This window comes from Acomys minous (assembly GCF_964271855.1).
Source record: "Acomys minous genome assembly, chromosome: 1".
NCBI lineage: Eukaryota > Metazoa > Chordata > Mammalia > Rodentia > Muridae > Acomys > Acomys minous.
The window spans coordinates 132,016,476-132,042,874 of record NC_140483.1 but is presented as its reverse complement, the minus strand read 5'-3'; the positions used below and the strand labels follow the sequence as shown (position 1 = coordinate 132,042,874).

At 38.9% G+C, this 26,399-nt stretch overlaps 1 protein-coding gene and 1 long non-coding RNA gene across 2 annotated transcripts in view; one reads left to right on the top strand and one right to left on the bottom strand.

Moving 5' to 3' along the window:
• Positions 1-26,399, top strand: part of LOC311603752 — a 688,670-nt gene that overhangs the window by 39,331 nt on the left and 622,940 nt on the right. The window lies entirely within an intron of this gene.
• LOC311596994 (E3 ubiquitin-protein transferase MAEA-like) lies at positions 14,770-15,948 on the bottom strand (the record flags this gene model as incomplete). The annotated part of the gene is given in 2 exon segments (XM_084780997.1): positions 14,770-15,666; positions 15,670-15,948. Coding segments are annotated over 2 exon segments (1,176 nt in total).

The following is a 26,399-nucleotide window of genomic DNA, read 5'->3' as shown; positions in this document are numbered from 1 at the left end:
AAGCAATAGGCTCACAGCTTAGCTTAGGATGGCAAGGGATAGTCCAAAAATTTAAATAGCAAGGGGCTATGCCCCGATGTAAAGCTCTCAGGGGACAAGAACTGTGGAAGGTAGTCAAGGTTAGATGAGGTTAGGTGAAACAGTGTTTGTGATATGCTGAATTTCCTTATCTATTTTTTTGTTTATATATATATATATATATATATATATATATATATATATATATATATACACATAAATACATGTATATTTATTCTTTAAGATAAATTTGAACTCAGGGCCGTGTACATATTAAATGAACTCTAGTGATCTATACCTACATCCCAACTGAATTCATCTGCAAGTTTTATACTATCTTATGTATTTTGTGGAAGTAAGAGTTGTTAGTATCTACTTATCAAACTAAAATTTGCCTCTGAAGTTCTTTTTCATCCTGTTTTTAAACTTTATCACTGACTGTAGAGACAAGGCACTTTTATCATTTATTTCTAAGGCCATTTATTAACTTGTCTTTGGGACAGTTCAGATTGTATGTGGCCTAGAAATTAAGTGCTTTAGACAATCAGTAACTTGCACAATTATTGTTTTGGAGATAATTCTGTAGGGAAGAGTTTGCATCCTTGAATATTTATAAGCTTTCTGATTTACAAGCATATAAACACTGAGTTTAAGGTGTCATCATCTATTTGTTTGAAAGACAGTAAGGTATCTACAGAAAATAAATGTAATATCTTTGATATGATTCAAATTATTTCATCACTACTCACTTAATATAAAACAGAGTAAGTGTCAAATTTAATATTTATATTATTCTCTTTGTTTTAGAACATGGTCTCTGAAATATTCATCATATTTTTCATATCTGAGGTTATCTAAGTTTATGATTCATATGTAGCACATGCGAATAGTGTATATAATGTCCTTATAGAATGAGTGTTAATGTAGTTGAAGGACTTGTAAACTTACTGCCCTGCATTGCTTCTGGTTTGCCAAGTCATTTTATGAATACGGTTTTATTTGAACACTGTTGAAACTTCACATTGAAATAGTCTAGTCTGCAAAGTCATGCTCTTTACAGACCAAATTTGCAATTTTGATCTGAATATTATTGCCATAGGTTGACCTGATTCTTATACTCTTGGATTCAAATGTTGATTTTTAAGTATTTTCTGTCCTGTCTGTTTTCGTTCCCAACATCTGAAAAGTGAGTTAGTCTACATTTATCAACTTAAGTAAGACTCAGGAAATCTATATTTAGATAGAGTGCTACTATGTAGTCTGACTGTCCCAGAACATGCACCATGCTGGCTTCAACCTTGTAGACATCTTCTTGCCTCTACATCCTAAGTGCTGGGATCACAAACGTGTGGGACTAGGCATGGCTTATGATGTCTTTTTGATCCTCATATTCTATCTCTGTTTTTAAGCACAAACATTTTTACTACATTTTTATTAAATATTTTTACATATACACTTGTATTATATACATAAATACAATAAACAACCTACAACAAGATGAACCATGACAAAATCAGGAATTATATAAATGTTACATTCATAGTAATTTGGCTATTTGTATTTGGCAGCTTTGAAGGAAACATCTTTCCTATCTTGCTGAGTCTAAAATTCTGAATGTAATGCAATATCTATCATATCTCATTTCTATCTACTTAAAACATCTATCTAGAACTAAAAACATCTTAATACCTAAATAACTAAGCTTAATTGTGTGACTAAACTATCTGGTCTTCAATGCCATCAGAGACTAGAGAAAGAATAAAACTTAATTACCTGAGTATACAGGGAGCACAGGTTAGCATCTTCTCATTTGGATAAACATGCTGGATAAACATGCTGGATAAACATACAGATCACTGCTCTGGCAATTGATCATATCTAAAGACCTTCAAGATTTATGTGATTAATCTGGAATACAAACATGCCCTTAATATAAACCTTCAATCCCAAATACTGAAATTAATATCAATTTGTAGAAAGAGGCAGTGATGTTTGAAAGTGATGTCTAATTCAGGGTCAGACAAAGTGATGAGTCACAGAAAGATTTGACAGAATGAGTCAGAGATGGGATACTCCAAACTCTCACAAGAATAGAACAGGAAAAAGAGGCTACTTAAGAGCAGTACAGGGAGAAAAATGGGAGTAGTAGAGCAGTGTAGTGTGTATGGCAGTTTTTCTGGGACAGTTTTATAGAGACAGGTACAGAGAGAACAAGCCAGAGAGTGAGAAGGATCCAATAGATTAGAACATATTTCTAGAGTTACTTTGAGGCCTAGCAGAGCAATTCAGTCAGAAGAATTGAATCAGTCAGCTTGGAGAGGAGTTTGGGCTAGAACAACTGAATTGAACCAGCCATTAAGAGTTTAGAAAGAGATAGAAAGGGTGAGTTTATTCAGTAGTAAGTCCCAGAGGCTGACACATTTTATGCCTAGGTTAGCAGATAGAGACTGGAAGCCGAAACCTTCAAGGTTCAGGTTATAGAAGATTAGATTGTACAGAGGCTAGAAGCTTCCAGGCCTAGGCTTGGAATAACTAGAACAGAAAAAGAAACACTCTGGGCTCAGCCCAAGCTTGTGTATGGCTCTCAGCTCAGTCCTTTGGGGAAATAAAAACAACATTTGAACCAGCAATCTTCATTTTTTTTCCATTCAGAAAAATTTAAGATGATTCTAAAATTCACATAGAAAACACACACACACACACACACACACACACACACACACACACACACACACACACAGACATACACACAAATTTCTAGTTCAACCCATTTGTCCACAATTTTTGGGAATTCCTTGTGTTTAATAGCTGAGTAGTAGTCCATAGTGTAAATATACCAGTTTCTTTATCCATTCTTCTGCTGAGGGACACTTAGGCTGTTTCCATGTTCTACCTATTATGAGTAAGGCCTCTATGAACATGGTTGAGCATATATTCTTGTTGTGTGCTGGCGCATCTTCTGGGTATATTTCAAGGAGTGGAATAGCTGGGTCTTGAGGAAGCCTTATTCCCAGTTTTCTGAGAGAGTGCCAGCTAGATTTCCAAAGTGGTTGTACTAGTTTGCATTCTCACCAGCAATGAAGGAGTATTCCTCTTTATCCACATCCTTTCCAGCATGTAAAACAATGCAATTAGACCCATATTTGTCACCATGCACAAAAGTCAAGTCCAAGTGGATCAAAGACCTCAACATAAAACCAGAGACACTAAATCAGAAGAAAAAGTGGGGAAGAGTCTGGAACACATTGGCACAGGAGACAACTTCTTGAACAGAATACCAACAGCCCAGGCCTTAAGGTCAACAATTAATAAATGGGACCTCATGAGGCTGAGACGCTACTGTAAGGCAGGAGACACTGTCAACAGAACAAAGAGACAGCCTACAGACTGGGAAAAGATCTTCACCCAGCCTAATCTGATAAAGGTCTAATATCCAAAATAGATAACGAACTCAAGAAATTAAACACCACCAAACCAAATAACCCAATTGAGAAATGTGGCTCAAAATTAACAGAGAATTTTCAACAGAGGAATATCGAATGGCTGAGAAACACTTAAAGAAATGCTCAACGTCCTTAGTCATCAGGGAAATGCAAATCAAAACAACTCTGAGATTCCATCTTATACCCATCAGAATGGCTAAGATAAAAAATTCAAGCGACAAATATCTTATTTGTGAAATTTAGATTTTTAAAAAAGAAGACACATTCAATTAAGTGTTTTATAATTTGCTTTTATGATTGAAGTAAGCCGTTGTTCTGAGTCAAAATTCAGATTTAAAAAAGTCATATGTCTGGATTATGAATTTGGGAACAGTTCTATCTGGGCATTCATTTTTGGAAGCTTTGTATGAATGTAAGATTCACCAATCAGTGTGTTTGTCGACTGAAACCATGATGAATCCAGAAGATTGGAACTGGGCTGCTTCAGAGTGTGAAGGGCATGGGTCCCAAGTGTCAGGTACAGAGCGTGGAGGCACACCAATTGAGAAATGTGTTTATTTGTTTTATAAAGCTGCTTCCTTCAAATTCATTTGAAACATAAAGGAAATCTTATTTCTGTTTACCATTTTTGTTTAGAGAACTTTAATTAATTAGTTATTGCAGTGTCTCATGTATTCCAAGGATGACCTTAAACTTCTTTTTATATGATTTAGCATTTATATGATTTCAAGTGCATATAATGTACTGTGAACACAGACATACACACCTAATAATCCACTCACCCCCTCCAATTCCTTCCACCCTCCTTCCTCCTCCTCCTCCTCCTCTTCTTCTAGTACTCTTCTAACTGTTGATTGTTTTTCTGTTCAGCTCTTGTGCAGGGAGCCACAGTTACTGTGTGTTCGTGATTACATCGGCTTTGTCTCAGGGTTCCTGCCATCCTCCAGCTCTTACAGCCTCTCCACTCCCTTTCCTGTAATGTTCCTTGGGTAATGGAGGGTGTGGCATCAATGTCCTGTTTAGGCTCATTTTATTTTGTTCTGTTTTGCATGGTTTTCAGGGTGTGGCAAGAGGATGTCCTAGGAAACTTATTCTCATTTCCCTTGTTAAGTCTATTAATTATTTTCTTTATAGTAGTTTTAAAATCTCATTCTTTTAATCAAGCAAATAGTAATATACTTGGGTATATTGGGTCAATACAATGCTAACAATGGCCTCTTATAACTATCCCATCTGCTCGTGTTCCTCAGACACTTACTCCACATGGTTATTTTTTTTCCTCCTTTATTAATTTATTCTTGTTACATCTCAATGGTTATCCCATCCCTTGAATCCTCCCATTCTTCCCTCCCTCTCAATTTCCCCTTATTCCCCTCCCCTATGACTGTTCCTGAGGGGGATTACCTCCCCCTCTATATGATCATAGGGTATCAAGTCTTTTCTTGGTAACTTGCTGTCCTTCCTCTGATTGCCACCAGGTCTCCCCGTCCAGGGGACATGGTCAAAGGTGAGGCACCAGAGTATGTGAGAAAGTCATATCCCACTCTCCACTCTACTGTGGGGAGTGTTCTGTCCATTGGCTAGATCTGGGTAGGGGCTTATCCACATGGTTATTAAAGAGCCACAGTGAACAAACATAGACATTTACTCTCAGAAAGCCATTTGAACTCTTTATTGATTGAAAAATAAATCACTCAGTCTTTCTCTGATTATTATTATTTAATGCTTATTGAATCCATACATATCTCATGGTAAGAGACAGAAAAGTGCTTTAATCTGAAGTGCTACAGATTTTATTATTTCTTGTTTGCACTTGTCATATTTCTAATATTTTTGACTCTTAATTTCTCAGAGTTCTACGTTCAGAACAGACCTCAACATTCAAAATGTTCTGCCTTTCTGTTTCTGGTTGGTATTTTATGCTAATGCTTACTGTCTAGAAATCCTGCCATTTGTAATGGCCCCTCTCTCCCATGAGGAACTTTTGCTACTTGTGCTGCCATAGGTTGCAGACAGATGCTAACATCTTCATCCAAATATTTCAAAGTGGCAGTTGCTGATTTTGGTGGTTCCCAGGCTCCCAGTTTTGGGAACACACACGTGTACCAGAAGTGCTTTGCCTTAAGTTCCCCTGAAACCCTCTTTTGCTGTCTTTGAAATCCTCAGGCTTTGCATCACTTCAGTTCTTTCCGACAATACACAAATACCTTCTTTCTGCCTCTTCATTTTCTTCTGAAGCCAATTCCTACAATCTTTCATTCAGCAATTCTTCTGGATTTTACAAGACAAACCATTGAGAACATCTTTTCTCCAACCCCTCAGACATGAGCTTTGCTGGATCTGAGTTTCCATTTTTTCCCCTCCTCTTCCTCAACTTTGTTGCCTTAAAATTGAGAGAAAAATGAAACAAAATAAAAAAAAATCTAGAAAAGCGATCTAGAAAAATGAAACCCTATCTAGTATTTAAACCAAAGGCCTTCAACCTTAACCAATTTAAAAACATTTTTCTGATTTCATAGAATTCTTATCTAAATAAGGACTGTACTTTTAAAAATTCACAGTATATAGAAACACAGACAGACAGGCAGACACACACACACACACACACACACACACACACACACACACGAAGAGTGATGGCTTTAGTGTAATATTTCCCCCAATTGTCAATATATTATTGAATTATCATCATATAAGAGTATTTCAGTGGAGGGAAATTGCCTTTGGACCTAGGTGTACACAAAATCCTACTGTTATTGTTGAGTATGGAGGTACTGAAAGTGACACTGTGATTTCCAGGGCTTGCGTTCAGAATAAGAAACTGAACTAGGCATACATGGGTCATAGTAGAAGCAATTAGTAGATTTAAAAAAGAGCACTTCTAAGGAAAAAGTGGACCAGAGCAGGAAAAAGCTCAATGGCCCTAGACCACAAAGGTTAGGAGTTTTTATATATCACCACAGAGTGCTGGTCTTTGCTTACTTTTCCTTATTACATAATTTTCTATGTGTCTTTTGGCTGTTACAGATCCACATTGGTGGAGAGGGTTTTCAAAACTTTCTCTGTTAACTCTCTTTTTTTTTCATATGCAAACTTTTAAAAAAATCTGTGTGTGGGGGCTTGTGTGTCGAGTGCATGTGTTTGTGTGTGTGTGTGTGTGTGTGTGTGTGTGTGTTGTGCATGTGTGCTTACAGGTGTACACTCACTTGTACAAGTGAATGTGGAGGCTGGAAGTTGAAATTAGGTATCCTCTGGCACCATTATCTATGTTGTTTCTTTGAGACAGGGTTACTCAATGAACTGAGAGCCAATTGGTTGGCCAGGCTGGCTGGCCAGTGAGCTCCAGGGGTTGACTCTCCCACTCCATTACTGTGTGCGTAGTTACTCAGTGTTTAGATGTTCACTAATTCTCTGAATCCAGCTCTTTCTGTTTGGGTTGACAGGCACTTTTCAGACTGAGCTGTCTCTCTAGTCCTCATATGCTAATCTTAACGTCTCAATCTCACCCTTCTCACCTGCACACTACAACCTTCTGCTTTATAGTTTGCTAAAAATGAGTAAGCATGGGAGATCATTTTTAGTTATATGTTCTTCACATAGTACTACTAGGTTAGGCTAGGATCTCAGTTGTCACTGTCTTGCATATATGTGGTCTATTAGGGCCAGATTTTCCTTCTAATTGGAACAAGGCATGTGGCTTCATTCTCGTAGGCCTACTCACTGATCAGATTCCTTGAGTGTTATCAATTTTGCAAAAAGAAATAGGCAAAATGGAATCAGTAATGCTCTTCTAGTCAGAGATGGAAATGACCTGAACCTTCTTCCCTACATTTTCTCTGGATAACATCCAAATCTATTATGCCCCATTTCTCTCATGGGATTGAGAGATGTGAAAGCCGTCAGTAGATGGAGATAAATGGGTTGTGGTGGGAAAATAATGAAATTAGTTGTCAATGTTAACATTTTTTTTTCTCTAAAGTTCCAGTAAGTTGCTTGAAATGCAGGACTGGCATCTGGGAGAGAAGTGAGGAGTAGGTTTAGATGCCATTTGCAGTGACGTTTAGTCCCATGGGGAGGGTGACTGTGTCTTTAAAAAGCACTTGGGGACAGCATGGCTGGGATTAAATCCATCCAGCTCTGTCACCTTGCCTTCACCTTACTGTGCACGAGTGACTATAATGCTCATGATGCACAGTTTTCTGGTCTCTCAAGTGGTGTTTGTCTTAGGTTATCCTTAAGTTCTTTTGTAGGTGGAAAGTTCTGTCTCAAGAAATCAGTTAAGGTAAAAGACAGAGACAAAATACAGATAACTTGTAAGTGCACAGCAGAATTGAGACTTGAGGAAAATTTTAAAGCAGAGAGCAACTTAAGAATGTGCATATTTGAATGAGATTATTTGTTCTTGATTAACACATGAACTTTTTTCTTTTTCACCTGATGGGTATTAGGGACCAATTTCCATTAAAATTTCCTCTTAACAAGGTAAAATGCAGTACTCTAAGGAGATTACAATAACTGAGACTAATGATGGCTTAAGCATCAAAAATTAGTGTAAAATGAGTGAATTTTAGGGATGCTACTTCTATAATAAAATAGCAACTGATTACAACCTGAATGTGGCATGAGAGAATCAAAGTCAATTGGTTCCAAGACTGCCTATCTGTGAGATGCTGTAATTGGAGATGCCAAAGAAGAGCAAATCAAAATTAATGAGTTCTAATCACATGGGTGTCTTTATGAGGGGCCAAAGCACTTTACAGGCATGAAATTAATCCTTATTATGTTTTAAGAGGCCAGCTAAGAGAAAATATAACTATTTTCAGTTAGATTTGCACAGCCAGTGTTTATAGGAGAGGCACATGGCACACTCAAAGGCAGTTAAACACTACCATTAAAAATATATGCTCTGCCATCAAAGGTCCTGCATCTAACCCCCAAAGTACACCACTAGTCATGTTTCCAAGTTAAGGTGTTTATTTGGGCGTCAGTGTTCTTGTCTACAAAATGGGAATAAAAATCACTTTTGGTAGTTTTTAGAATTTAAGTAATATGTACAAAATGCTTCTAATACTGTCTGCTATACACCATAGACAGCATACAGTAAGGCTTAGGTACATGTAGAGGGGAAACCATCTTTCTTCATCCTCCTCTTAGGGGTCCTTTTAGTGTGATCTGGGAGATAGTAATGTGGATTCTGGTAGAGAAGGGTTTGTGAAAATAATGTGACCATTCATAGTGTTGTCCCCCTTGCTTCATTATTGATATAGAGCTGCTTGACTTTTTTTTTTCTGTACAAAGGTATTTATGACACTTCATTGAAGAGGGCCAACTAATAAATAGCATATTTTCTTGGCTCCTTAATGTGCATTTTTAATGATAAATGGCAGCAAGAATTCAGGTAGAAAGTCAATCTGTCTATAATGTCTTTCTCTGCATGAGCAAGAACACTTAACAAAAAAGATATAGAGAGTTTATATAAGACACAGAACTAGAAATATAAAAGCATAGATGAGTGAAGTTAGCCTCTCTACTTTATAATTTACTTCTTACCCATTATTTTACTTCTTCTTCCTTTCTTTGGTTCTGTGATCAAACTGAAGGCCTGGTGCATATTGAGCATGTGCTCTATCCCCAACTGTGCCTCTGGCTTACCGTTCCCTTAAATAAGCCTTCTACCCTCCAAAACCTTCTCTTTCCCCAGCTTGTGAATTTATAGTGTGTGTGTGTGTGTGTGTGTGTGTGTGTGTGTGTGTGTGTGTGTGTGTGTGATCTGTCTATCTGTGTGCAGGAGTGTTCTTGTGCATGTAGAGACCAGAGGTCTGTGTCAGAATTTTTTCCATAATTCCTCTCCACCTCACTTTTTGAAACAAGATTTCTCATAGAACCTGGAATGCACAGCTACTCTGGCAGGTGAGCAAGGCCCAAGGACCCGCCTTTCTCTGCCTCCTCAAGATCGGGATTACAGACATGTGGTGCCTGCCCTGGAGATTGAATTCTGTTTCTCCCACCTTGGTTGGCAATCAGTCTACAGACTGAGCAATATCCTCAGCCTCTGATTTATGCCTCCTTAATTCTTTAATACAGTGTCTTGCTTGAAGCATTCCAATAGTCTCTCTCATTCAGATCATCTGCCAAGGCCCCTTAGCACACGATCATTATGTGCCTTGTTTTAATTTGTGCTCATTTGTATGTTTCTTCAAAAACCCAGCTATACCCGTTTGTGTGGCATGGACCATCAAGATGATTGAACGTTCTTTAATGAAAGGGACCATGGCTTCTCCTTCTGTTGTATCCCCTTAGGCTATCAGTCACAATGCTTGGAAATATTTATTGAGCACCCAGTGATGCTATTGACAAGACTTCCACACAACTGATGATAGAGCAGCAAGATGTTCAAGAGATTCCTGGGTGGCAAGCTGAGAAACGAGACAGCAGCGGTGTGCAGGTCTGAGTCTTATCTATGTAATGAGGACTGCTTCTTCAGACAAAGCCCTGGTTTTTCTTAAGCCTTTCTAGGCATGTAGGCATTTTATGTCTTTACACATTTCCAGTGTCGTTTAAAGTATATTCTTATATAATTTGTGTCCCCTTTTCTCTAAGAAAGATGACCCTAATGGAAAGGTGAAAGAATGCTACAATTTATATAACAGTATTATATTTTCTTTCTAATATTCTACAATTATGGAGAGCTTTAAGATTGTCTCTGTTAGCTGACTATGCCATGTACTATAATTTTAAAAATGAATTCATTTTACCATTTTATCTTCTTGTATTATATCATCATCAAATTTTCAACAGCGGATGTGACCAGCATATGAATATCTAAAACAAATCATACATTCTTTGGCTAGTGTGGAGCACATTTAAGTTGCAGTTGTAAACTTGATATATGTATAAATTAATCTAATGTGAGAGACATGCTGGGGGACATTTGCATGTTCAAGAAAACAAAAGAAATAAAATTTTTACTTTAAAAATTCTCTTCAAAACAAAGGACTATAAACTCCAGAAGAATAAAAAATTACATAAGCTGTGAAATGTAAACTGGAGATAGTGTCTTTCCAGGGAACATCGGTACATAATGGACAGAGTCATTCTTTGCTGTGATAAGTAGCCAGATGAGTTTCACTTCAGACAAATGACATGGGCCAGATGTCAGGCACATACACATTGGAAGTAGTTGAGCACTTTGTAGCATTTAGCGCAGTATAAATGTTGCCGTATGTAGATACAAAGAGGTTTATAATAGATTTAGGTTAAAATATATTATGGAGATGCACCAATACCTTTTAGAAAGTAGCTGTGTGTGTGTGTGTGTGTGTGTGTGTGTCTTTTTTCAAGACAGGCTTTCTCTGTGTAACAGCCCTGGCTGGCCTAGAACTCACTTTGTAGACCAGGCTGGCCTCAAACTCACAGAAATCCATCTGCCTCTGTTTCCCAGGTGCTGGGATGAAAGGCATGTACTACCAATGCCTTGGGAAAGTAATTACTACAAGAGATTTTTAATATGGAACCAGCCTAGGCAACCACTAACAGAAGAGTGAATAAAAACAATGTGCGTACATACTATGCAGGTTTTGTTTTGTTTTGTTTTTGAGCAAAGTTTTTTTTAATGAATATATTTTACAAGTACACTGGAAAATCATGCAATGCTGCCTGCGTTAGTTGCAAGCTTGGGCCACAAGTCTGCATACTCCTTTGCAACTGGACCTGTGAGAGCAGAACCTTTTTCTCACCTTTATTTTTTACTATGACCCTGCATTATTTTCAAAGTAAAGAAACACCCCATCTTTTCTTCTATACGACTTTCATTGTTGAATTACCACTGCTGGATGGATCTTTTCTTAGTTCTGTTTTGCCTTTTTTTTTTTTTTTTTTTTTTTTGCCTTTCTTAACTGTGTCCATCACCACATTGCCCACACCAGCTGCAGGAAATCGGTTCAGCTGTCCTTTGAGTCCTTTTACAGAGACGATACACAAATTTTTGGCTCCTGTATTGTCAGCACAGTGGATCACAGCTCTTATCAGAAGACCCAGGGAAATCTGGAATTTCACTCTGGAGGACCCACCGCATCTTGGCTTCAACATCTTGAGCACCCGTAGAGTCAGAAAGCCAAACCATGGAGTTTTATCTATATCATTTTCAGGAAGATAAACAGGACTGGAGGTGAAAGAGACTGGACCTTTTGAGACCCAAAGTCAGACTCAGGAAGGCAGTCATCAAGTATTTTGTCCTATATGAGAAAGCTAAACAAAACATACATATATAGGACATGGAAGTAAAAGGGCATCTAATAAGGAATAAAAGTGGTTTAAGTGCTGGGAATGAGGGGAGCAAATGGGGGCCATGAGGAGAAGGAAGGCACATATTACATGTTTCATCTCATATGTAGAATCTAGATTTAGACATTTATATGCCTATATGTATATATACTCATGTGCACATAGGTATGCATGTGATAAACAGCAGAGGAGCACTACTTGGAACCACCATGAGGGTGTAGAGAAAGAAAATGAGTGGTGAATATGAAAAATTGCAACAATATCCATAATTTCATCACACAGATATGAAAATGGCATGATGAAACCTATTGTTTTGTATGGTAATTAAAAAGAAAAGAATCTCGGGGAAGAAAAAAGAATCCCTGAAGTTCATCAAATATATTTTTCCGAGACTTCTCACTGATATTAATGTTGTCCATGTTATATGGGTATATAAGAGGGGTCAAAAGAACAGAGTATCAACAGAACAAAATAATCATAGACATAAGCAAATATCTGACGTTAAATAAATTTGATCTTTTCTCCACACATATCGGGAAATAGTCATAACTAATTACAATTCAAAGGCTAATATGCAGCAAGGTTAACGGTCCCTGGGTCTTGTGAGGTTGTGGCATTCAGAGCAGGCACCTTCCCTGTAGGTGCTGCATTAAGGTAACAATCAGATAATCAGTGCACTTCAAATGAATGAGGGCTCATTTGCCTCGACGTGATTGGAGTGGCTTCTTTCATTTGCTTTCACCTTGTTGCTCTCAAGCATCATTACTTTTTGTCCTTTGTTCAGATGAACAAGGCACGAAGCCTAATATCATGCGGAAATTTCTGCACTTCCCAATTATAGCTCATTTGGAGGAAATGAGTCCTGGATTGTTTGTGAAGACCACTAGTAGTCTGGAGGGGGATATTGGAATACAGAGAGAAAATTATGTAACCAAGACATTTTATGAATTGCTAGGGTAATTTTAAAAATCTATTTATAGACACATTTTAAAAACCTTCAAAATATTATGCAGTAGTTCTCTGAGAAAATCTAATGCTTTATAAATAAAAAGCCAAGATAGGTGCATGCCAAGTATGAGGTCAGTTTACTTTAGGGCAAGTGACATAGATATGCTAAAGCTAATAAAAGTAAACGCACCTTCATTCTTGGTGCATCGTATATAATCAAAGCAAAGTCATAACCAACAAGTATCACAAAGCCATGTAGGTGAAAAATAAAATAGCGAAGATACTAGTAAATATTTGCTCTCCTAGACGCTGTTTCCAATCCTCATACAGTATAGAATTAGAAAATAGGCACTCACCTCAGCAGGCATGGTAATTTGAGAAGTTAAAAAAAGGAAAATGTCATCTTAAGTATCTGAAGTTCTTGGTATCTGTTGTTCCAAACTGCTGCCATTTAGACTTGTTCTTTTTTTTTCATAGCAAAAGGGAGATGATAGAAATTTCTACAAAATTTATTAGTTATGAAACATGTTTTGGAATTATGTTAATAAATTGCAACAAACAAGGAAGCACACAATATACATCTCCAAAAACTACTCAAATTGAGAATGGATGGTTTCCTGGCAAAACCCACTCATACTGAACCAGAGAATATGTGATAGATCTAGGTGCAATTTATCTCTAAAATCCAAATGTCAAAAACTTATTTTTTTCTTCTAGTAGTTCTCAAAAGCGATGTCTTTGAACAGTAAACTCATAATAGCTTTTGAGGTCCTGTGAAAAGGGCCTTACTAGCATGCTACATCCCCAACCTATCTATGAATTCTGATTTAACTCATTCACAGGAGGATTTAGGAATGAGAAGCCATTTTAAGAGCTCAGTTTGGGTGCCTGGTTGAGAATTATTGTTGTGCCTTATAAGTGAGAAGGAAGCCGGCCTTAGCATGGGTTGAGTAAGGTACTACGAGTTGTATATCTCAGCATCATGGGAAACAAAAACTTGCAGTGTTTCTACGAGAATCACATTCATCAATGGCTTTAAAACCTTTAGTATGACTCAAACATACCTTTTTTTTTCCTGTTATTTTTATTTATTTTTAACTTGTAGTTTTTTTCTCAAGAACCCGAGGCAGGAGATCTCCCTCTCTCTCTCTCTCTCTCTCTCTCTCTCTCTCTCTCTCTCTCTCTCTCCTTTCTTTTTTTGAGAATCAGAAAGCTATTTTATTAGCATGCTTTACATTTATAGTTCACTAGTTAATCAAAATCAACATGCAAAAATAAGTGCTAAATACAAACCTCTACAATATGGTCTTGTGTGAATTACAATGGTTCGTTTGTTGTAAAAGCCTGCCACTACTTATTTTAGCAGACCTTTCAGTTCTAGACTAAGGAATCACCTGGCAAGGCCTCTGTACAAGCTCAGTCCAGTGAAAACATTCTCAAAGCAGGAGATAAGGCGGTGCTGGAAGGTGAGATACAGAACCTGTGCACAGACACAGCCCTAGACATCCTGGCCATGTGGGCAGAGCCTCCTCAAGCAGTGGGCCAGGCACAGTGGTGCATGGTGCTTTGGCAGCAGCTAGGGAGTGAAGTCAGGAAAGGCCTTGGCACCACGTCACAAGTCACTGCAACCAACCTGGTCTGGCCAGCACCTTGCCTAGGCTGTGTCTAACAGGAGTTGGCAAAGGACCAGCCTGATCCTCAAGCTCTCCTGAGTCCCATTACTAGCAAAAGGAAGGAAACAGAGAAACACAGGGACATAACCGATGAGCCAATTCCTATTTTGGATGCTCTGGATTTCCTTGGCGTTCTGGTCACACTGTAGAGACAGTTTCCTTTGAGAGGTACAAGAACTTGCAGAGGCTTCAGTTGACTTATGTTACAAAACTGTACCAATGAAACGCTGCTCTCAAGCACAGACTTCTTAAGTAATTCCTCTTTTCTAAGAGTGTTTATCATTGCTCACTGGTCTTTGGTCGCACGAAACAAATGTCAAGGCAGGCTGGGGTCTGGGACAGGCGTCAGGGCAGAAGGGTATGGCTTCCACCCACCAGAGCCTCTGGCCGAGGGGGTGCAGGGCCTATATGAAGCATGCTTTCTCAGTTTGGGAGAAGTGGAAGACTTCGTTGGTTTTTGGGCAAAGAACTTTATCATCTTGATGAATAGAAAGCAGAGACTTGTAGCCGTAGACGTAGCCATTAGACATCTTCATAGGTGAGTTGTTCTCATTCTTCACGTAACCAGAGATATTGCAGACCAGGCAGGAGTTGGCACAGTGAGCCATAGGCAGAGTCTGTGCCAGTTTGTTCATACAGCGGCTGCACACAGGGAAGCCAGGGCTCTTGGAGCTGCCATCCTCCTGGTAGCACTGTGGTGTCTTTATTGCCGAGAGCCCAGTCTGCAGGGTGAGGGTAAAGATGGAGCTGTTTCCCAGCTGGTGCAGCCAGTAGTTGTCATATTGGAACTGCTGGATCAGCATTCGCCACCGGGCTGCGCCCAGGAGGTCCTTATACGGGGAGATGGGTGTGTATGGCGGGAAGGTCAGCATACCTATAAACTGGCGGACCTCGTCCAGCTGGCTCCCCTCAGCCCGACTGAAGTGCTTTCTTGCATGTCTCACAGCATCCAGGCATTTGTTCTGTTGGACAAGTTCAATGAACTGAATCCTGAGGCTGAACTCCAAGCAGCTCTTCATTTTCCGGAGCTGAGACATGTTATCATGGCACCAGGCAAGGCAGGTGGCTGTCTCATGCCTCTCCAAGGACTCCTCCGCTTCTTTGGCTGTCAGGAACATCTCAATATTCACAAGGTCCTCAATGCCACTCTGGCGATCCAGCTTAACGGCCATGTTGTAGTAGCCGCAGCGCAGCAGATGCTCCACCATCATTAGGTCCATACACTTCCGCTTCCACATGCTGGCTGCTGCTGTCTGGTCACTGCTGGGTTCCTTGAGGTGCTCGATCCTATGTTTGCAGAGCTAGGCACTCTCATCCTCAGCCTGGATGGACTCTATTGCCTTCCCCTTGAGGACACTCAGCTTCTCCACCACACCATCCAGTAGGCTGCCCACAGCTGGGCAACTACTCAAGGTCATCTCAAGCACTGCTGCCACCATGGTGACATGGCTGGTCTCCGGATCAATGTTTTTCTGAGCAGCTCGGAAGCATTTATTCAGTGTCTCATAGGGCACCTTGAGGGGCCGGTATTCCTGCACCTTCAGGGTCATGGACAGATGGGCTGCCGACTTCTGCAACGCCATCTTGAGTAGGTTCGGCAGGAACTCTCTTTATTCCTCATGAGGTAACATTGGTGTTACTTCTTTCCATGGATCATCTAGTGAGATGTTTAGCATGTTCAAGGATTCTCTGGGGATGGGATTACTGCTGTAGCTATTTTTGACTTTTATTTCCAGCTTCTGACATTTTCAGTGCCTTCCTTTCAAGTTGCTTCTTGCTTCTGAAACCCTCTGTAATTTGTAATGTAATGTTGTAAAGTATCCTACCTCTTTGCTGCAAGAAGTATCAGCAAGTGTAGTTGATGTGACTGAAGTGCTGTGATTCACAAAAAACTTATATTTTATATCAGATCACCCTATCTTTGTCATTTCCTTGCTGGTGTTCGGCTCTAAGGAAGTTTTATGGGTTATCCTGTCTTTTGGATGCTCAGTAGTTTCACGCTCAACCTTCCATGTTGCTATGGCTCTCCACATTTCCTTATATTTTTTCCACCTTCCACATTACCAAATAACTATTTAGTTCTTAACTTTCCATTTGGTTCATGAATAGGCTATTTATCTATGCCATGTTTAATATCTACTTATTGCCAGTAAATTATCAAATATGCTACTTTGCTAAATAAAAACTGCTCAGCATAAAAGAAAAAAATTTATACAATCTCTCCATTATACAATGTTAATATAGTTATTCATTTAATTTACTATTTTGAGACTTTTATAATGAGTGCACAATATATACATATCTTCTATTCATCCTATAATCACCCCTCATTACTTCAGCAATTCTTGGCCTCCTCTTTTGTAATTATTTAGCTACATGTGTGTGTCTATGTGAACATGTCTAAAAATCTACTAAGTTCAACTAGTAAATATGTTTAGGGCTGACCATTCAAGATTTCTCATTCTGTCAGGGAACTCATCTGTTAGTGTTATTTTTATAAAACTGTATTTGTTTCTCAGTTTCTCTCTTAACCTGGCCCTCACACAAATAATTGAGACTCTTATATTTGCTTAATAATAAGATTCACAGCACACTAATTGAGCAGATACTTCTCTGTTCTTAACCCTCTAAGCTAATCTTGTTTTCTCCTAGTGTACATCCCAGAGATGCTTGTACTTTGTAGCATTCATGCTCCAGCTCCTTTGATGCCTCTTTGACTTCTTCTGTGGCTCAGTCCCCCGCTTCCTCTTCTAACTCCTCTTCCCCTGGCTGGCAGGAAGTCCAGTCCTATTCTCTCCTTTGCTCAATGATTGGCTGTAAGATGCTTTATTGGTGTATCAGGGACAATTGGGGAGTAGTGTTTATGCAACACTGAAACAGGAAAATCTCAGAACAAGGATTGTAACCAGATATAGAGGGTACATAAATCAGCATTTGAATTACACAATAACCTTATGCCTACAATCATTCCTGAAGAAAACAGGTTCTGTCTCCCTCATCAGTCATTGACTACTTGATGCTCTTCATCTAAGCGTGGGGCCTTGTGAAAAATTCTTCCACCTTCAAGGTCATTGTGCAGATCTAGTGCAAGCAGTCAGATTGTTGTGATGTTATGGGTGCATCATCCTTGTTGTGTCTATAAAATACTGTCTTTTAGCACAAATCCTGGTCTGAGGCTCTTACAATCTTTCTATTCTGTGATGTCTTCTGAGCCTTAATTGTAGGTATTTTGTTGTAGATGTACTTCTTGGGGATGGGTACTCCACATCACTTATTCTCAGAATTCTGCCAATTGTGAATCTCTGGAGTAGCCTCTGTCTATTGTGACAAAAACAAAAACAAAAGACAATAAGAAGCAACTCTGATGATGTATGACAGTTACACTAACCTATGGCTATATATAGATGAATATTCAAAATACGATTAGAAGCTATACTGATTTTGGTAAGGGGGAATTTTGCCAATCACTAGCATAATTTCTTTCTCTAGTGTGCAATGTTAAGTAATCATATAATTATTTAACCATTGTGCAATAAAAACTAATTACTGATTTCCTTTTTCTTTTACTTTTCATTATAGTTCTCAAGAATAAATAGCAAATTATTTGATATAGAAATATCAAACTTTAGAGGGCATGAGAATAGTCTACAGTTTGCTGAGCTATGATTTCTGCCAAATATTTTTATTCAGTTTTATTCAGTTGTTTAGCAATAAAACTTTCTTTTATTCTTTGTAATCTTTAAATTCCCCCTCCTCCCTCTCCCAGCGTGTCTCTTGCAGCCCCCTCTCTGTGTGTCTCCTCCAAGCCATCAGCCAAGGCTACCAATTCTGGAAATGAGTCTGAGGATTCACGCCAGAAAGTAGACTGGAAGTCTGAGGAGTGCCTCAGTGAGCCTGCCTGGGCTCAGTGAATTAGAGCAATTGCTGTTCTTCTAGAGGACTCAAGTCTAGTTCCTAGGGCTCACATTTGGTGGCATATAACCACTTATAACAGCAGCTACAAATAATAGGACACCCTCTCAATGGTACCTGACCCATGTGGCACCCACAGGCACAAACACAGACAAAAAAAAACCAGTGAAATACTCCAAGAAAAGCATCTCTTTTTAGAATGTGTGTCTTAACACTTATCTGACACCATGAATCCCTCGGGCCAACAGTGTTGAGTCTGGCTTGGTAACTATGCTCTTCAACTTCGGCACACATTGGGTTCCTTTGAGGACTTGCTAGATAAAGTGTCCACTGCTAAACCTGGTCTCTTAAATTTCTGGTTGAGTATGTGTGGATGGGCCTAGTAACCTGTATTTCTAACAAGTCTTGAATATTACTGTTGAATCACGGAACATGTATATTGTGTATGATTGTGTTCTAGGAGATATTAGCCAATGTTTGGCACCACTTCTGGTTGTTAGCCTGGGGAAGCACAAGTAACACCTCACCAGAGAAGCCAAAGATGACAATGTGTAAGAATGTTTTTCACAGCCAGGTCTTACCCAACTAGTAATTTGTATAATTTAATAGGACTGACTTTAGGAGCTGCTGGATTAGTGGCATTTGGGAGGCAGATGACATGAAAGGTGTGATAGTCACCTATCCACACGTACAAATAGACAGCAGGGAGTTTGGCTTCATGTGAAAAGGGTAGTTAAGGGGGATTTGTGGGAGGCATTTTATAAAAGAAATAACTTCACACCACTAACAAGCCACTTATTTTCCATCTTGCTCTCTATCCTGAAGAACTTACCTGAATCAAATGATCCCTTTGAAATACATGGAAACTGTACTCTGCATGGGAGATAGAGTGAAAAGAAATAGCTATACTAATTCTAACTTAACCAAGGCTTTCTTATTTTGTTTAATTAAGTTTCAGGCAAAAAAGGAGGTAGATGAAATTATACCATTGAATAGATGGCAAAAATGCTATGAATAACTGATTTGGAGGGAGAACACAAGTAATGACAGGTGAAATTAAGCAGCTTAGTTAATTATAAAATCTTCTCTGTAAGGCCATAGGTACACTGATATTTAGACACTCTTATGCAGCAATCTCACACACTTTCTGCCTAAGGTATAAACAGAGTAAGCATTTCTCTTAGTGTCTGCGATATTCACAGCAGTCAAATAATTCTATTAATTCCAAGGGTGGCAAAATGAAGGTTAGAAATCTGACAGGTGATAATTCTTTCTGAGACTAGAGAAAATACTTAGTTGCTTTAAGTTATAGCTGGCAGTGCAAATGAAGCAAGCATGTATTACACAGGCTGTGTCAACAAGGTCTCAGCAGTAATAACAGAGTTGAGCAAACACCAAATGATCTATTTATGGAACGCTCAGATGCTCAACAGCTTAATGTTTAGCAGGGTCAAATCAAATTAAAAAATTTGATAACAATCTTCTAACTTCAAAACAAACAATAAGCCAAATGTACATTGATTTTCATTCCCCTATTCTTCATTCCTTAAGGGAAGGCTAAGGAGATAGAATCCTTGGAGAAGAAAGGCAGATAGAAGGACAAAGCCTCATGTGAGGAGTCTACCTTGTTCTCACTTGGTTGTATTATTGTTCATGTTTACCCATATCAACCTGTTATAAATCTTTTATAAATGCCAAAGAAGACAAGTAACAAGGACGACCCAAGAGAGGATGCTTTAATCTCACTCAGAAGGGGAAATAGAATAGACAGTGGAAATAGTTGAAGAGAGGGAACAAAGTGGGAGAGGGAGTGCAGAGAGAAATGAAGGTGGAGACCAAACCTGAAGAGGATGGGGGCAGGAGGACAGAGGGCCTGCAGAGAGAAGCGAAAATATGGGTGGGGCATCTCTGTGACAAGCTGGAGACCTAAGACAGGGTAGGATTCTGGGAGGGTATGGGGGTGACTCTAGCTGAGACTCCTAGTAGCAGGGGTCATGGAGACTGAAGAGGACACCCTCTAACTAGACAGACCCCTAGTGGAGGGAGGTGAACACCAACTCATCCACTAAAACTTTGACCCAAAATTTACCCTGCTTACAAGATATGCAAGGAAAAAAGATAGAGCAAAGACTGAGGGAATGTCCAACCAGTGCTTGGCCCAGCCTGAGACTCACGTCATGGGAGAGAGCCAACTCTTGGCACGATTGGTGATATTCTGCTATGCTCACAGACAGGAGCCTGGAATCTGCTGTCTTTAAGAGTCATCTCGGAAGAGAGAACCCCCAATGAGAAAATGTCCCCATCAGACTGGCATGTTGGCAAGCCTCTGGGACATTGTTTTTGACTGATAATTGATGGGGAAGGTCCCAGCCCACTGTAGGCAGTGCCATGTTTGAGGTATATAAGAAAGCAAACTAAGCAAATCACATACAGCGAACAGTAAGCAGTCCCACTCCATGCCTCTGTTTCAGTTCCTGCCCAACTTTCCTCTGTGATGAACTGTGACCTTCCTTCATGAGTTAGTTTTCAATGTTTTAGCACAGCAATAGAAGCCTAGGTAGGACAGGAACTAAAGGGGGAAAGGCTTTTCTTGGTTTGTGGTTCAGAGGAATGTGCATCATGGCAGGGACAGTATGGCAACTGAGCAGGAAGCCAGGAAAGGGGAAGACACTGTTGTGATGCTTTTCTTTAGCTGGTCTTATTCTGTCAGATGCCCGAACCCACAGTCCTCGGTCAGTCTTTGGAACTACCCCTAAGTACATGCCCAGAAATATGCTGCCTATGTGATTCCAAATCTATAAATTTCATACTTAGTGTCATTTGTTCTATGTGTCTAAATCATGTACAATGATTAGACCACCATTATAGTATCATAAATAATATTTTCACGGCTCTAAATATCATTGTCTATTAGTTTCTACCTAACATTTCCACCTTATTTCTAGAGCAATGCTTGTTTTTACTCTAGTTATGAATGTAACTTTTACACTTAGTGACTATAACAGAAAATCATGAAAGGGAGGTAAAAACCAGCTTTAATTCTGACACCTGGACAGACATGAACATATGAACATTTTTGGTACATATATTTTTAACCTATGTTTTACCCCCAAAAGAGACATTAATCCATGAAAATGTGATGGTAGAGGAGCTGAAAAGGAGAGTAAGATTGTATTAATTATTCTAATTCTCTAACGAAGCTAATGCTACAGTAAGAATCCAGTTACTCCTCAATTTCTGTTTCCACTAACTTTAGTCATCGTGGGCAAAGACAGTTATGTTTTAGTTTCATATATTTCTACCACATCAAAACAATTTCACTATGTTTCTGTGAGTTTGAACTTAAAAAATTATTTTTATTTTATTATTTATTATTATTTTATTTTTACTTATACATTTATATTATTACATACATATACAATATTCAATAGATTACCTATAGCAAGAAGAACCATGACACAGTCAGGAATTATATAAAAGTTACATTCTTAGTGTTTTGGCTATTTGTATTTGACAACCTTAAAGAAGACATCTTTTCTATCTTGTTGCATCTAACTTTCTGAATGTAAATCAGTCTCCATCACATATTGCCATTATCAACCTAAAACACCTATCTAGACCTAAAAACATCTTAACCCCTAAACAACTAGGCTTCATTGTAAAACTAAGCTACCTGGTATTCAACTCCATCAGAGACTTGAGAAGGAATAAACTTGATTACCTGAATATGCCAGTAGTGCAGGTTAGTATCTTTCCAAATGAAAAGATAACAGAGACAGTTTTGTGCCTGAATAGTCACCCAACACTCTATAATGTTGGAGCAGTTCCTGCCTCACATATATGTCTGTCAGATATACTGGGCAGAAGGCTGAAGAATATGCTTCGAACTTGTTTTTTAATAAAAGTTTTTGTATATGTGTTTGGGTGAGTGTATGACGTGTGTGTGTGTGTGTTTGCCATGTGAGTGTATATGCCCATGGAAGCCAGAAGAGTGTAACAGAGTACCTGAAGCTGGAGTTATAGGCAGTTATGATTGACAGCCATGGGTACAGTGATCAAACTCAGGTCCTTTGGAAGAAGAGTTTATGGACTTAATGGCTGAGCCATCTCTCTATATCAGTAATGATTTTTTAATTTTTATTTTTTTGGACTCACTTTGGAGACTGGGTTGGCCTCGATCTCATGGAGATCCGGTGTCTGCCTCCCCAAGTGCTGAAATTACAGGCATGTGCCACCACACCAGGCGAGTAATGGTCTTTTAAAAAAAGATTTATTTAGTATGTGTACAGTATTCTGGCTGCATGTGTGCCTGTAAGCCAGAAGAGGGCATCACATCGCATTATAAGTGGTTGTGAGCCACCGTGTGGTTGCTGGGAATTGAGCTCATGACCTCTGGAAGATCAGTCAGTGCTCTTAACCTCTGAGCCATCTCTCCAGCCCCCAGTAATGATTCTTAATAGTTCATTTTGTGGAAGTATTTTGATTATATGGCCATTAGCCTATTATTTGATAGTGAGTTTCTATTATTTTATATAAATTACCAATATTACTACATTATAAACATTAATGCATTAAAATGCATGTTGGATTAGTTCCACATAATATTGATTCTCCCAACTAGAATTAGAGGTCAGATGTTATGAATCTTATTTTTGCTGATTTTTAAAAAAATTTCATTAGTTAATTCATGGTAGGGGACTTGTGTCAGCAACATAAAAAGAGATGTGTATTTTTCATTCTTTCTGAAAAGGTCTAAATGTATTTTAAAAATTTTTTGAATTATTTCTGAATAAATAAAAATCAAGAGAAAATATAAATAGTGTTGTATGTTACTATTATTTTTTGTTTTTATGTTTTAATTTTACATAATTCTTCAAATGTCTTTTTTTGAAATAGCAAATGGCATGGGAAGACCCTTCATATTTTCAAGTGATATGTTAATAGTAATTACTAACTAGTCAGTTATTCTTTAACTTTTATAAGCCAGGTGTGGTCCTGTAAGCTGAATTTTTAAAAACTTTTAAATTTACTATGTTTAATTGCAAGGAAAATTGGATGAGTGGGATCCTTGAGTAGACCAATTAGCCTAACATATGCTACATATGGTAATAAGGAGGTGAGTAGGACAATAATCTTGTCCTCATGGACAGGAGGTACAGTGGCAGAGTGTGGGAACAGGGAGAAAGAGTCACCTTTTCTATGGAGAAATTGGCAGGGACCCTCAGCAGGGAAAGCAGTGGCACTGGCTCCAAGGAGATGTGGGTTTTACTCAGGGTGGGACTTCCAGTGTTGATTTTGAGATAAAATATAAAAAAAAGAAAATACAGACACTAAGAGATGACAATATCTCTGAGGATATCAACAAAAGCTGTATGCATCACTGGCTTTATGAAATGAATCTTTGTTAGCTTGGCATCCTTTCCTGTTAAGCTTAATTAGTAGATATTTGTATACTTAATGGCACAATAAATGAAAGTGATCTTGAGGTAGTTACATTTTCATATACTTACAAAATGTAAACATGGTCATTAAAGCATTACCAGAATACGAAAAAATATATTCAGGCATAGTTGCTGTTCACATTTAATGTTTATGCTTTTTGAAGTCTTTCTAAATGTGAACTTCTTTTGAAGATAGAGTCATAGTTGGGTGTGGTGGCACATACCTGTAATCCCATCACAAACTGTTCTCTTTGTGTCACCTGAACCAGAATATTATAACATTAGTTTTTATCTGATTATTTGATGACTCCTTGCCAAACCTCATGCCCTCAGCATCTCAGTGTTTTCTCTGTGGCCAACACTCTGATTGGCATCAGACTCTTCCTGGGGTTCTCAAAGACGGGCCATCACAGGAAACTTTGACTTCTAAAGGGGCAGACGCAGGAGCCTCCCCAACTGCTTCCTTTCCTAAGTTGGTACAAAATGTCAGACAAGAGAAAATGTTCCCTGCTAACTAGTGTTAATGCTGTTTTCTGCATCTCTGCCCTGGTCCTTCTGTGGTTGTACATCCCAAAGGCTCAAGTTCTCTTTCTCTAGGTTCTACTCTCTAAATTACGTACTACAGCTATGATAACTATTATGTTCTTTCTGTTCTCAAATGAAACTACAGTGCATGTTTTCCTTGGGGCTATGACTTTCTCTTTGGCCTCTACCCTCTGTACTCAAGATACTCTTTCTCTTTGTTCAGTCTTCACATTCTCTATTCCTCCCATTTTTATTCATTATAATTTATACACATTATTGCCAGACTGTTATTCCCTCACTTTTATCTTCCTGTTCCCAGTTCTTACCCTCCCTCCATCACCCTATTCCCCTCCCCTAGACCTCTGACGGGGGAGGGGGGTCCTCCTTCCCCACCATCTGACCACAGCCTATCAAGTCTCATCAGCTTAGCCTGCATCCCCTTCCTCTGTGCGCCTGCAGGGCCTCTCTGCCAAGAGGAAGTGATCTAATAGGGAGCAGCAGAGTTCATGCCAGAGGCAGGTCCCGCTCCCCTCACATCCGTGGAGAATGAGCTGTTGGCTGTATCTAGAGCTCTCGGTTCTCTGTATGCGTTGTCCTTGATTCACGCATCAGTTTGTGTAGGATCCCCTGGGTCCGGATGCATGGGCCTTGATGGGGTTCCTGACCCCTCCTGGTCCTTCCATCCCCTTACTCTTCCATATAACTCTCACCGCTCAGCCCAGAGTCTGGCTTCCAGTCCCAACATCTGTCCCGATCCCTGGCTGGGTAGAGTCTCTCAGAGGGCATCTATGTTGGGCTAACATTCTCTACTTTTGAAGTAAAGGTCTGATTATGGCTACTGGAAGCTCTGTGTTCCTGCGTCTGTCTAGGTGTTGTGGCCCCATCACTTGGAGATACTAGGTAGCATTTGGTGCATTTCTCAACAATCACGACCACTTCTTAAAATGTCTATTTTATGAGTGCAGTGTTTCAAGTTGCAATACAAAATTTACCCAGAACTATAGGTTTTCTGTGCTTTTTTTCTTTTAGTTATTCAGAAGCTATAGTTTGCCAAGGTAGGCATGTGAGAGCTGGCGAGATAGTTCAGTAGGTAATGGTGCTTGTTGTCAAACCTGACATTATGAGTCCAAATACAGGAACCACCTGTTGGAGGAGAGGCCTGACTTTCTGCACACATAAAAATAAATAAAAAATAACAAATGTGAAATAAAAAAAATTCCAACATTAACATATACACATACTCACACACACAAAACTTTATTATAATTATTTCACGCCAAATAGCTTAAGTATCCCAAACACATAATTAATGAATAATTTTACACAACCATATTATGAATAATGCCCAAATACCTAAGAATTAAAAATATTCAGAGTCCCTTGTACACTTCCTTAATGCTTTCAAATAAGCCTTGGGTAGTTGTTTTGGACCGTTCGGTTGCCATGCCTTCACATAGGACCTGTCGGTTTTTATATTTGCAAAATATAATTAATCCCATTTTGCTCTGGTGAAATTCCTAAACTTTCTTGGTAACTTCCAGATTCCCCATGCAATTTTCCAACTGTCCTGTTCATTGTCAGCATATCTTCTATTGTTAATTTGCTGGCTCTAATCTGGCATAAGTAACTGTGACATAACTAAGACTGTGAAAAAAGTCACTAGGAATTGGAAGATCAGGGTGATTTCTTCTTGAGTAAAGAGCTAATTCCCATGCACACATATACATAATGCACGCATACATACATATATACATACATACACAGATAGATACATAGATATTTAATATGCAAAGAACCTAAAGACTTTTAAAGTACTGACTCTGCTTAAATGTTGACCAAGTAAACTATGTTTCTCACTCACTAAGTCTTTTGTTTAAAGCTAAATGTCAACCAAAGCTGAATTTTATAGAAGGCACGGAAAGAGCTTTTGTGCTTTTCCTTCATGCTGTCAACCTAATATGCTATTCCTTCACCATAAATTGCACCCACTGTAGTTCTGTGCATAAATCCCCTGAAATCCTTGCTTTTCAGGGTCATCTGAACCATGTCCCATGAAATTATGACTATCAGCTCTCACTTTAACCAAAACTTTTCCCAATGTTGGGATCAGAGTGATGTGCTAAGTGAATATGTGTTGTTGATATAGGCAAGGCCAT